The sequence below is a fragment of the Penicillium griseofulvum genome, assembly GCF_001561935.1.
Source record: "Penicillium griseofulvum strain PG3 chromosome Unknown contig_80, whole genome shotgun sequence".
Lineage (NCBI taxonomy): Eukaryota > Fungi > Ascomycota > Eurotiomycetes > Eurotiales > Aspergillaceae > Penicillium > Penicillium griseofulvum.
The window spans coordinates 5817069-5830524 of NW_024467471.1; the positions used below are offsets into that span (position 1 = coordinate 5817069).

Here is a 13456-nt window from a genome sequence, read left to right on the forward strand (position 1 = left end):
ATGGAAAGCAAAGTCTCGGCCATTGACTCCTCCCGGGTCACAAAAAGCAAGCGGCGTCTCAGAATTCCAGGGATGTTCAACCATTCAAACGGCAAAAACATTCGGGAGGACAAGTACCCAGCTGGATCTAACCACTGGGTAACTGTCTTTTTCAACTGGGCAGACCGCAAATGCAGCGACCATGAATTGATGGATCTTGTACTGGCTCGAATCAATGCGAGAGACGGTATTATTTCGTCCGAACCGGTCCATCACGATGTTAAATGGTGTCTTTCCATACGTGTCCCAGGTTACTGGAATCCTAGCGATACTTCGATTGCCGGCACCGCTAAAGTCATTGCACAATGGTATCAAAGCGAAATGCGTCATGCAGGTGTGAAAATCAATCGAAAATACCTTTTTCGTGGCAGCAATCGAAAAAAGCGTCACTTTGTTCTTTAATGTTCATTCTCCTTTCATTCCACCATTGTCTCGATCTATAACTAACTGTGCTTTGTCTCTTAGAAACACGCTCATGGTACCTGCAACCTCTTCCATGTTTTGCTTCGCGAGATGAGACATGTATTTCACAAGTAGATGAAAGAATATCAATAATATTACACCAATTATAATAGAAATCGCATCTTCAAAGAGTTCTATAAATTATAAGCGGAGTCATAGGCGGAGTGGAGCTATGGCCTGTAGATCTCCCGAGGTATAGGCAGGCGCCAAAAAAGGTATCACATGACGAGATTACCTCTTTTATATTCTTCTTGTTTCTTCTTTCAACGTTACACTTATTCTACGTTCCACAATGACTTGTCCTGGTAAGGAGGGTACTCCGTTGCCCTACACTGCCTCACCAATCAAGTTACTCTTGAGCGACTTGGCCCTGTTTGTTTCGAAGCTATGGGCGCTTCCAGGGATCTTCCTGCCCCTGGATCTAGCTCAAACACATGAATTGGATGAGTTCTATCCGTCATTACGCAATGGAGCTACCGTGTTGATCCATGTATTTCTCGTGGTTTACCAACTTGGTTTCCTACTCTCGCTGCCCATCATGGTAGTCTGTATGATTCCAGGTCTATGGATCCTTGCTTATTCTGCTATTGGCTTCACTACAAATTATGCGATTGTCATGTTCATGTTGAACGGATTCGAGCATGTTCTAGTGTCCCAAGTTCCCGTGGTCGAGCGACCAGGTCATGAGCGGGAGCGTTGGCTGTATATAAATGGAATTGCAGCTGGGTAGGAGAGACATCCCCATGATTCCCCCGGGGCCTCTTTGCAGTTGCTGACTCAGACTACCTGCAGGCATCACTGGGTACAGATGAACATCGATCAGCTGTCATACATCTTTGGTCGGAAAGTGACCGGTGTACACAATCGCACGTAAGTGACGCCTTGGATCCCAAGTTTGCAAACGTTAATGAGACTTAGCGCAGGAATTGTTTTTGATCTAATCGAATGCCTAATTCAACGGGATTTTTCATACGCTACTGATGATATACGACAATCGTATGTCTTAGTCAAGGAAGCTCTCTTGGACCCAGAATGTGACAAGGTGGTTCTGCTTCTTCACAGTCAAGGCGGTATTGAAGGGGGACTTGTCGTGGACTGGCTTCTGGATGAGCTACCACACGATCTCCTTCATCACTTGGAGATATACACATTTGGAAATGCCGCGAATCACTTCAATAACCCGCGATGGACAAAACTAGCAAGGCCACAAAGAACCTCAACACCTGATCTAGTGCCTCAATTTGGTCAATCTATCGGCCATATCGAGCATTATGCTAATGCAGGTGACATTGTGGCTCTGGGAGGCGTACTCCACTTTGTGGACATCCCAAATCGATATATGGGCCGGCTGTTCGTGCGCCCGCATCCAGGCCACCTGCTCAACCTGCATTACCTGGACAACATGTTTACTCTGGGGCCTGATATGAAAGTTCTTGACTCCAACCCATTCATGGATATGGAAGTCGAGCCATGGGCAACCGCCGGTATAAACGGATATGATGGCCCTCCACATCGAATCAGGTATCAGCCCACTATGGCCCGAGACGAGGCGTTTCTTCCCGCTGCAGTGAGCCTGCAGCAGCCACAAACAAATGGTGTAGGCCGAGTACTGCGTGTCAAGGATTTTAGTCGGCTCTGGCAGTATAGAAATGGAGGATGTCCGGAAGACACAGAGGCACGGCATGATCATGACACCGACGCACATGTCCTTCTTTAGACATTTTAGTACAATTTCCCCCCTTGCATGGGCGTGTGATATATCTTCATTTGTGCCCTCCCCAATATGACAACCTCTGGTATGACCTGCTGACCTGGTCATTTATAAGGCGACCAGGCTAAATTGCCTCGTAGGCCACTTTTGCCCCAGATTTGGGGCCTCCGAGGTCTGACATGCCAAATTTGTTTCCTTAAAACTCTCTAGGCAGCTCTGTTGGTTGAAAGTTGGCCGTCTTCCATATCGGCTTCAAAGACCAGAGGTCTGATGCTCTGCAAAAATGAAAAGCGAAAGCCCGCTGGCATGTAGTTGGAGGCAACAAACATACCTCCAGTCGAGGTTTATCGCATTAGAGGATTGCCCCGTGTGACCTATATTACTATGTATTATTTTGATAAAAGCCAGCCGGTTTTTGAATATATAATAGGGTATGAGATACAAATAATACAGGGAACTCTCCAAAGCTAGATGCATTGCATTCTACAGCATATATGTATCCAGGTCAGACTAGGGCAGCCCTAATAGTTTCGGGACATTTGTATTAGACCGTAAGGCATAGGTAACACATAATTGTTTTGGAATTGTACAATCATGTACATAAATATATGGTTATAGAACTATCAGGTAGAGGCATTGAGGTGGATGTACAATAAGATCAATTCAGATGGAGGTCCGTGGTATCAAGGAAGTGTTCCTTTCTCGAGTGCATCAAAAATCAGGAGGAAAAAGGAACGCCCTTCGCCAAAAATGCAAGTGGAACCCGGAATAAAGGTGTTAAATCATGCCCTGATCACCTTCTTCTTTTCCTTCTTTTTCTTTTCTGGGCCTGCCCCTGAGGGCTCGCCCATTCCGCCCATTCCACCCATTCCGCCTAGTCCACCTAGTCCGCCCAACATATTACTCAGTCCGCCCATTCCGCCCATTTGACTCATCATTTCAGACATGTTAGGCATTCCCTCCATGCCCTGCATGCCCTGCATCTCAGCCATTGCATCCTTAAGGGGGTTATCACTGACACCACCGCCGCTGTAGGCAGGCGAGTGGATAGGTAGGATCTTCCCGATCTTCCAACCCCGCGGGGCAGCAGGAGCAGGTGGGAGCTTCTCAGGCATGGGCAGGCCACGAATCCGTAGCCGGTAGGGTGATTTTTCGGTAGTAGGGTTTGCCTTCAAGTACTGTGCGACGAGAATATAGAGGTGGTGCTCTAAGCAGCAATGTCAGTTCAAGTCCAACAGAAAAAAACCCCCATTCACTCCACAGATATTAACCACGTACTGTTCTTGATTTTTGGGTTGGCTAATTGACCATCCTCGTTCTTAACCTGCACACGCACACGACCGGGATTTGCCCAATCCTTAGGGTGTAGCTTCTCAGGCTCCAAACCTGCATTCAGGCCAAGCATCTGCACGGCATCGACGATATCTCGCGCCAGAGGGTTTTCCACTGCAAGCTCCGCACCGACTTTGCGGCCCTCGGCGCGCGATCGCGTCTTATCGAAGTACACGGGGTACAAGCATGAGAAGTGTCGGGGGATTTCGCGCTGGGGCTCAGGTGCTGGCATCGATGGCATGGGCATCTGTTGTTGTTGGGGTTGAGGTGCAGCCCTGGTCGGGACATTTACGGGCGCAATGATGGCATTTCTGGGGAGGTCCTCATCGGAGTCGTAGGAGGGGGCGATCTCTTCTGGGTCGGAGTCGGAGACTTCCTCAATTTGGGCGTGACGCTGCATTGTGGGTTGGAATAGTGGTATGGAGAGATGTCTGGGGAAGGCGGGAATTGTGGCCAAGTCAGAGGGGCAGAATGAACTGTGCGGGCGGTGGGACGTGGGGATGTTCAGGACGTTCAACTACACGTCAAATACTAATGTTATAGTAAATTATGTTTATAATTTAGACCCTAATCTTGAATTTACTACTATTCCTTGCATAGCCTTTATAAGAAAAAAAGGCCATGTCATTTATTGTTCTATTTCGAAACCCTAACTGAACTATGTATTGCCAGATATATTCTTGCAAAACCAATGTATATAGTCCCCGCGTATACTCCTAGGCCATGTGCCATTACCAAAAACAAACATCTAAAGCTCTTTCAAACATGTTACAGGCAGATAGACCCGGTAGATAGCTATAGATAGGAGATAAAATCGGACGAAAATGTCCGCTCCCCGGGCCAATTGCGGGTTCGGCTTCTTCTCTTCGGCATGCCGAACCCACTTAGCCCCGCATAAATTCCCATTGCCTCGGGTGAAACATTCAAGAGAGGATACACCGACTATATAACCCGTTTCATCCCCTCAATCCATTCTTTCTCTCATATTTCCCCAAACTTCAATCATGACCAACGGTACGTCGAATGCAATATCTTGACGTATTCCTCATTCTGATATACTTCCCAGAAACCAAGACTAGTGCCGTTCTCCACCGGGACACACGCTTTGTCCCGAAGAAAGCCATTGGCGGCAAAGGATGCTATGTGTTTCTGGAAGATGGAACCAAATTCCTCGATGCCACAGGTGGCGCAGCTGTATCCTGTCTAGGACATGGTAACCAGCAGGTCACCCAGATGATCAAGGATCAGATGGACCAGATATCCTACTGTCATTCTGCCTTCTTCGGTACTCAGGTAGCCGAGGACCTTGCCCGACTCCTAGTAGACTCTACGGGAGGAAAGCTATCCAAGGTTTTTGTAACCAGTTCTGGTGAGTCAAGGCAGCCGTTATGAGAAACAAAAAATCCAGTTCACACATACAATACTGACGATATTCAGGGTCTGAGGCTGTCGAGGCTGCACTTAAGCTAGCACGCCAATATTTCTTGGAGCTTCCAACTCCCCAAACTGAGCGTACTAGGTTCGTTGCCCGTCTTCCATCTTACCACGGCACCACGCTTGGGGCTCTTTCAGTTGGTGGCCATGTTCAGCGTCGGGAGCCATTTGAACCACTCCTCTCCAAGAACGTCTCCCATGTTTCCCCATGCTATGCATACCGTGGAAAGCGGGATGGTGAATCTGATGCAGACTATGTGGCACGCCTCGCAGAGGAGCTAGATGCTGAATTCCAACGTGTCGGACCTGAAACTGTGTGCGCATTCATTGCAGAGCCAGTCGTTGGCGCGGTATGACTTCCTATCTTGAACCTTACACTACCAGATCATTCAACTTATACTCATTAGGCTCTTGGTTGTGTCCCCGCAGTACCAGGGTACTTCCGTGCAATGAAAGCCGTTTGCGAGAAGTACGGTGCTCTCTTGATCCTTGACGAGATTATGAGCGGCATGGGCCGTTGCGGGACCTTGCATGCCTGGGAACAAGAGGATATTGTCCCCGATATCCAGACTATTGCAAAGGGTCTGGGTGGTGGATATGCGCCGGTGTCGGCGGTCTTGATCAGTGACTCTATTGTGCAGACGATGGACAAAGGTACCGGGCAGTTCCGCCACGGACAGACGTACCAAGGCCACCCGATCTCATGCGCTGCTGCGTTAGCTGTACAGAAGACTATCCAGGAACAGTCTTTGCTAGATAATGTCCGGACTATGGGTGCTTACCTTGAGACACAGTTGAAGCAGCGATTCGAGAGTCACCCTCACGTGGGAGATATTCGTGGAAAAGGATTGTTCTGGGGTGTAAGTTTACATCTTTTCTGTATTAGATGCTACACGACCAAAAGAAACGTGTTGCTAACTCTTTCCAGCTTGAATTTGTCAAAGATAAGGCCACGAAAGAGCCATTTGATCCTAAGGATCGCCTATCTTACCGGATTCAGGAGACAGGTCTACAGCCGGAGTACAGTGTCTCGCTATATGGCTGTTCTGGTACTGTGGATGGAATTAAAGGAGATCATCTTGTCCTTGCGCCACCTTATATCGTGTCGAAAGAGGAGATTGATATTATTGTGGACACGCTAGAGAAAGTTATGAAGGAGGTTTTTGCCTCTCTATAGATGCGCTCTATCTCTACTTTTGGGGTCTGCTTCTATGGCATTGGAAGTTCAATTATTTAATCAATATCATTTTGTCAAAAAGAAACCCCGGGAAGAAACGTTAGATGATGAGGCAAAAGTAAAAACGTCAAATCATGTGAATGTTGGGATATTTCATTATTTTACAAATACAGGGATCAAGCATGAGCCTCGATGGCAGCCGCTTTCTTCCTATCAGCCAGTTCAATCCCCTTTGGTCCGTTGTCCTGGATCGAGCTCTCTGCCCACAGGCCAGCGACAGTCTCAATGGCCCGTTCAACGACTACACGAATGCGGTCTCGCAGGACAGGGTTTGCACATTCGACCTCTAGGTCCTCGAGCCACACGCGAGCAATATGCTTGTCCACCCTGATCTCAATCCCAGGGACGGGAATGCCCATTGTGATAAGACGGTCCAGCTCCGCAGCCTCAATGTCGGCAATTCGTTCGTCGTTCGTCTCTTCGCCATCTTCTTGTGGGCCGAGTGCGAGATCAGCCGGGACTCGTGGCCGCTCAATGGGGCCAATGTTATCGCCACCAAATTGGGCCTCAAGCATCATCAGCATACGAGCAAGCCGTTCTTGGGGTCCAGATTGAGCATGGGGATTATGTGGAAGTGAGGGAACTTCCATGTCGTCATCGTCATGGTGATGGTGGTGGTGCTTATTTTTGGCCGATTCTAAACCCGAATGAGTTAGCATAAGGAAAGAGGTAAAAAGGGGTAGGGATTCATACGCTTTACGGAGGCCGGGCTGCTTTCAACTGTGAGCAGAACAGCCATAACTGCATCTGCCACTCCGTCGTTCATCATATTACCTTCCCATTCCAATTCAACCTCGCGAGTGCGTGAGTGATGGCGGAGATACACACACCCCATGACAAGGAATGTCTGTGTCTCGTCCGATGGAATCTCCTCGTCAGCATCCTCTTGCTTTTGGATATTGTCGGTAGCCATGCTGTTCTTGCCGTTGGCCTCGGTCTTGTTGCTATTCCCGACTTCTTCAATGGCTCCGAAAGTTCCCTCGAGGGCCCATCGGATCAAGTCCATGCTCGCGGAGCTGAGAGTGATATGTTGTTTGCAAGTAATAGTCGTAGTCGTCAAGCCCGCGTACTCTTGTAGATCATCGGGGGCCATCAACGACAAGTTGAACCCATTCTGAACTAGCACTCCAGCCATGAGCTGGGCATCATCATTTTCCGATGGAGGCGCAAGCTCTGCAAGCTTGCCGACGACCTTGGCAATCTTGTCTTTCTTGAAAGGGATGCGAACTTCGTCGCAGTTCGCTGGGGTGTAGACTTTGACTTTGACGGCTTTGTCTGCGTTGAGGCTGAGCAGTTTCGACTTCAATCTCATCATCTGATGTTTTTCGCCGTGAACGAGGATCTTGGATGAGTCAGTAGAATTTCAAATACACTGGTGTATGTCACACTTACCACAACTGGTGCTCCAACTTCCTCGATGAAAGTACGATTTTCAACGCCGTCAACATGAGCTGCAAAGCTGACCTCGTCAATAGTGCAACGACGAGGAATCATAACCTTCTGATCCTCGTCATTTACTCCAGGAACACGACCACGACCATGCCCAGTGGAAACCTTAGACATAACAGCCGGGATCTGATCAGGTTCATTGAGCAACCCCTTGGCCATAGTTCCTTCAACGCTGTAGCCGGTCATAACAACTCCGTTGCGATCACTTGGTGCCCATCTTTCCAGCAGCTCGCGACTTGTTCCCGTCTGCAACATACCGGGAGAGGCAAGCATGACACATCCTCCAACATCGTCGAAACGCTCTAAACTACGGAGACTTCGAACGAATCGGAAATCCCACGGTCCGACACTCACGCTCTTGTTGCCGCTGGCCTCGGCCTCGGCCATGCGCTGCCGGAAGAGTCGCTTTATATTATCGTTCATGGCACCGATATATGTTTGGTACACAACCATGCATCGTCGTGCCATGTTTCCGATGTAGTAAATGGGGAATTTTTGGAGTTCTGGGTGGGTTTCCCAATATTCATCAAGGATAAGAAGCAGCTCTTGGGCACGTCCAAGAGCAAACACAGGCATCAGAACTCGACCTCCGCGGTTGAGGACGCTTGTGATTGACTTCATCAAGGCAGCCTCACGCTCCAATCGGGGCGGATTGGAGGAAATTCCGAATGTAGATTCTGTGATTAGAACATCGATCTTCGTACCCTTTGGCACCGCGGCGGGAATCAAGTGTCTGTCTTCCTCTCGGGAGTAGTCTAAAGCCGGTTGGTTAGCAATTTAGTTGATAATATTGTGGATGACAAGGGGTATGATAAGGCATACTTACCTCCTGTAAACAAAGTTACCAGCCCTGCAATATCAACTTTAAACATGGCAGCACCGAGGACATGTCCGGCCGGATACGGGGTAATACGAATACCATTGATCGTATGTGTTGTGTAAAAGTCGATCGTTTCAATCATTGGAAGTGTCGACAAGTGATCACGCTCAGTGTATAACGTGGTGCGTTGATCGGAGGAAGAGGACGTATTGCTGACTCTGACATTGTCTTGAATGAGCCATTTGTAGATTGCCCGGGTAGCCGGAGTCATGAATACTCTGCCTTTGAAATTCGTCTTGCTGAGAACATATGGGAGGGCGGAAGAATGGTCAACGTGGAAACTATACAGATCAGACGGTTAGTCAACTGCGATAAATGAACACGTTGGAGAAAGCACTCGAAGTCGAAACTCAAGAGGGTATAGTGATACAAGAGATATGTGCATGACATTGAATTGTATTGGGCTTCTCATATATATGCAGGGGAATGTGTTCCATTGAGGCAGCTGAGGCAGTAGACTGCCAAATAACCCAGCCTCATATGGATAGATGTAGAATGCCCAGTCGGGCTTGCCATGATTCCATATATTATGTAAATAAAAGAGATACACGTACTGGCTGATTAAAAGAACGTCGACTGTGCTCAGATCGAACTCATCAAAGAAAGGAAGTGCGGAGAAGCCTTCTTTTGCCGGATGCATGCCCGCGTCAAGCTACAGAAACCAAGGGGTCAGTATCTGCGACTTCATGTCTCATTACACCGGAGACTTACCATCACTGTCTTGCCCTTATATTCCAGGATGTGACAACTCCGTCCAACTTCATTACCGCCGCCGAGACAATAGAATGCCAGTTCGTCTGATGGGTCAACAGGCTCATCATCGACGGCTGTTCCCATTGATGAAGCTTTGCGCTTGGATGCCATGGTGTCGATGTTTAATTGGGAAAGGTTCCAGGAGATCGACAGATTTCTTGATATGAGTTTGAGAAGCCTAGTTGGAAGGAACTAGGACCCGCGCCGCAAAGTACAGCTCAGGATATCAATATAAGCTTTGCGCAACACCCATGACTTGCGCAATAAAAGGCTATAAGTAATGTAGCTGCTCAGAATATTTAAAAGCAGATGCCAATGCACCCCGTGAAGACTGTGATTCAATAGAAGAGTGATCTCTTTCACAGACATCCGCAGATTTGGAGAGCTTAGTCAAGCTTAGTCACGTGTGTCGCAATCCGCGATCCGCGGAGCAGAGTTCGACCACCTAGAAAGCTCCTTACCACATCACGCATCTCTAAATCCGCGATTACTATTGCTTTTTCGCTTGAGCTAACTACTTTACGATTTGTGTGTCGCTTCTATGGTTTAAGTTCAATAGTGAGATGGTCAAAGGTGGTGGAAGCTGGTGGTGCGAGCAATCCGCTCAGTTTAACGGCCACGCGTGGACCTCGATTCATCTGCCAGGCTACAACGACTCAGCACAATAGCCTTTATCTCATTTGAATTCTAATTTTTCTCTCAATCGGAAGTCACACGTCACAATGGCCCAAGCTCGGCATCCGCAGCAGCAGGCACCCCCGCCGCCGCAATTTTCCTCCCAACCTTTCTCCCCACCTGTGTCGTCTCCATCCCCAAATTCGATAGCATCTCCTGTGAATGGAGGCGCTGCACCCCCTCCATCTAAGCGACCTCGTCTCTCTCCTCTGCCACCTTCCCAAACGCAGTCTCCTTACGGTTCTCCGAGCTTTAACGCGGTGCAGCTACCACAAAATCCATCCCCAATGAACGGAACGCCAATGAGTATGAGCATGAACATGAACATGTCTTCAACACCTGCCCCTGCTCCCCCTGGGACGATGGGTCCTCCTTCTCGCCCAGCTGATAAAACAACGGATGCTGCTGAGCTGACAGACGTTCTAGCGTCATCTGGAATTGATGTGAGGGAAGAGGAAGCATTTCTCACACAGAGCTTTTCAGGGCAGAATGCGCAGGCGCAGCCTCCCCACCGAGGACCACAGTCTCAATACCCGCCACCCATCAACACCTCCTTCACGTCTCAAGGCTCTGCCCCGGGAACTCCCTCGGCTTCGACCAGCTTCGGTGATTTACCTCAGACCAAACCAACAACCACACACGACTCGTTTACCGGTCAATCTTCCCAGGCACATGTTCCCTTCAAAGATCCCAATGAACCGACTCGCGAGGACACTATTGCAGCAAGGCGAGCTCAGTATCACATCCAAGAACCATTCTTGATCACAAAACTCCTCGAGCAGAAGCTCCAGAAGCGAGGCTTTGACCTCGGTGTTCGAATCCCCTCGGAGGGTCTTTTCCATCCCGTACCTGGCCGACCACAGCCGATTGAAGTGACTGGTCCGGATGGCTCTTCTGTAGTGCGCACTGGTCAGACAATTCTCAACCAGGAAGGCGCTCCTCTTGTGGACATCCTGAATCTTCTATCTATTTCCACCGAGGAAAGATTCAGGGGCGTCATCGACTACGCCTCGACTCTGGCTCGAAGTCGCCGGGCGCATTCTCATGGCCTCGTTCCCAATGAGTGGAAAGATGTCGCGCAACCTGTTGGACAGCCTACTGGAGGCACTCAAACTCCTATGAAACGTAATATTTCGCTCGTCCTACCCACTCAACTTAATACTAATTACCTTGGCAGGTTCTCTTTCCACCGTTGAATCCTCCAGCGCCAAGTCGAACGCGGCAAGGTACAGAGCATTCATCCAACGGGAGAGTTCGCAAGAAGAAAGGCGTGCAGCAAAGCGTGCCAAACGTAACAGCAATGCCATTCTTGATGAGGCTGGTCGAGCCGAGTCTGTTGATCCAATGGGATCTGCACCCTCGACACCTCTCGGCGACAGGGCGCTTGGGCTCGATAAAAAGTCAGTCACCAAAAAAGAAGCGAAGAAAATGCAGGATTCCAAAGCAACCGAAGCCCAACAGCATGCACAGTCTGTTGAAACGGCCCGCATGGCTTTGTCTGGGGGTGGCCGTATGTTCGGCGGCAAAAAAACATACTCGTGGTTGAAACCTGGCGGCAAGGCCGGTGGATTCTCGTCCCCTTCACGTCCGACTCCTTCCACCCCCACCGCCGGCCCTGAGAAGACTATTGCCGGCGAATCCACACCCAGTCTGGCCCAGCGTCGTCTGGGCATCTGGCGTGAAGATCAAGAGAAAGGGGCGGGAATTCAGGTCCGAGATATTTTGTTCATGCTGGAGGCGGATGGACGGGCGACCAGACATGTGCAGAGGGGTTACTTGAAGGACCCCAAAGAGGATCGGGATCGAAACTAACTGGGTCCTAAATGTTTGTAATCTTATTTTCTTCCCTAATTTCTTTGTTGGCCCAAGGTCTATGGCTCTGGGCATTAGGAGTTGCATTCTCTGTGTGTGTATGATGGCGTTGGCTTATGCGGGGGGGGGGGGTTGGTTGTCAGGCCATGGTCTTTTAATTTCATTCAACTACATGTTGAGCATCTTTGAGAGGATAGAACTATTTCAACTCTCTTGTACCTCAATAAATTACTGGATATGTCTCTACATGTGCTAGTAAGGAATGGGATTTGCTAGGTCGTATGTGTACGTGTCTATGTTGTATATCATGCCCTATCCTTCTAGGAGACTGTAGATCTCTGAGGATTACTGTTCTTGTCACGGGCTATGCCGGTCTATATATAGTTCACTTGTCTACGAAATTTTTTAGAGCCAAGGCAACGGTCAAAGGGGGTATTTCGAGGATTCTCCCAATTGAATATATGTATCATTGTCCATGATTAGTATGCCTATCTACTTTTACTTTTGAATTGCCTCACTTTGAGATATATATTACTTGAACTTTTATTGCATTAATCCAATAGCAGTAACCTGACAATTTTTATGAGGTTATGTTCAATATATATATCTTTTCCTCTAGTCTCTCTATACAAGCCCTTTTCTCCCATTTTTTTTCTCTCTTTCTTTCATATAAAACCAATAGCCCGTCAAAAACAAATGATCAACTTTCAATTTCTATTACACCTATGTATATATAATGTGTTTCTAAGTAATTCCCAATGTGGATGCTGACTCAGTTGGAATGTCTATGCAGGTCGAGGTAGTATCCATATGAGAGGGGGTATAGTCGTGATATCAGCATTTCCTAGGACTTAGGGTTGTATTATATATACTTTTTTTGGCTTCTCGAGAGTCTTTATTCTTATTCTCGATATTATTGAGGTTCTCCCTTGTGGATTGGATTCGGCTAAGCCAGGGCTTGGACGCGATGCTCCCCGGTGGCCCCCTCTCAACCTTGAGCCTTTAGGATTTTAAGACTTAAGATCCTTTCTAATTGTATTCACAGGGAGTATAGGAAGGAGATAACATCCTCCCTATTCTCCCTAGAGGTGCATGGGAGGGTTTAACATGTATAAGATAGAGATGAGAGAATAGGCGAATAACGCATCAACATAGGCATTTAAACATTTAGAAAGGTGAAGAAGAATTAAAAAGACTGAAAGAACTAGAAGATAAACATTAGTTAACGATTTCTTAGACAGTGATGATAGTTATATAGAAGAGAATCGGTCAAAATCTCCAAAAATCCCAAAAATCCCAGTTGGATCGGCAACGGGTCCCAACTCTCCGACTCTTCCATCATCACTTTGCCTCCAGGCCCTTTCCCCTCCGTTTACCAATGTCGCCAGGCTCTCTCTGTGCTTTACTTCCTTGTGAATTTCTCGAGGAAATGCAACTAATTTGAAAGATTCCCCTCCCCGACCGCCTCAGCCCGTCATCTTCACGTCTCCAATCTCCTAGACACACTTGCCAATCTCAATCTCTGTCTGGTTCCTCGCTGGCTGGCTTGCCCTTGAGATCCTCTCTATCGAGGGAGCCTGACGCGCGATACCGACTATCGGTCACAATTTAGACCAATCTTCTCCCCATATTCCTACTGTTCGTGTCACGGGCAGGATACTCTTAGTGCACA

General features: G+C 48.2%; 5 protein-coding genes across 5 annotated transcripts; 3 read left to right on the forward strand and 2 right to left on the reverse strand.

Annotated features, from left to right (window-relative positions):
* Positions 1-793: 793 nt before the first annotated feature.
* PGRI_030760 (uncharacterized protein) lies at positions 794-2218 on the forward strand (the record flags this gene model as incomplete). The annotated part of the gene is made up of 3 exons (XM_040790789.1): positions 794-1227; positions 1294-1371; positions 1420-2218. The coding sequence occupies 3 exons, from the start codon at positions 794-796 to the stop codon at positions 2216-2218; spliced, it is 1311 nt and encodes a 436-aa protein (XP_040647742.1).
* A 776-nt stretch (positions 2219-2994) lies between these two features.
* On the reverse strand, positions 2995-3944 carry PGRI_030770 (RNA-binding signal recognition particle subunit SEC65; the record flags this gene model as incomplete). The annotated part of the gene is made up of 2 exons (XM_040790790.1): positions 2995-3419; positions 3491-3944. The coding sequence occupies 2 exons, from the start codon at positions 3942-3944 to the stop codon at positions 2995-2997; spliced, it is 879 nt and encodes a 292-aa protein (XP_040647743.1).
* Positions 3945-4548: 604 nt separating this feature from the next.
* Positions 4549-6155, forward strand: PGRI_030780 (aminotransferase, class III; the record flags this gene model as incomplete). The annotated part of the gene is made up of 5 exons (XM_040790791.1): positions 4549-4558; positions 4611-4913; positions 4982-5328; positions 5386-5838; positions 5907-6155. The coding sequence occupies 5 exons, from the start codon at positions 4549-4551 to the stop codon at positions 6153-6155; spliced, it is 1362 nt and encodes a 453-aa protein (XP_040647744.1).
* Positions 6156-6331: 176 nt separating this feature from the next.
* On the reverse strand, positions 6332-9408 carry ysh1 (cleavage polyadenylation factor subunit YSH1; the record flags this gene model as incomplete). The annotated part of the gene is made up of 6 exons (XM_040790792.1): positions 6332-6852; positions 6909-7557; positions 7608-8419; positions 8491-8825; positions 9099-9196; positions 9256-9408. The coding sequence occupies 6 exons, from the start codon at positions 9406-9408 to the stop codon at positions 6332-6334; spliced, it is 2568 nt and encodes an 855-aa protein (XP_040647745.1).
* A 611-nt stretch (positions 9409-10019) lies between these two features.
* Positions 10020-11784, forward strand: PGRI_030800 (uncharacterized protein; the record flags this gene model as incomplete). The annotated part of the gene is made up of 2 exons (XM_040790793.1): positions 10020-11097; positions 11150-11784. 2 exons carry the CDS (start codon positions 10020-10022, stop codon positions 11782-11784), a joined length of 1713 nt encoding a protein of 570 aa, XP_040647746.1.
* Positions 11785-13456: the final 1672 nt, after the last annotated feature.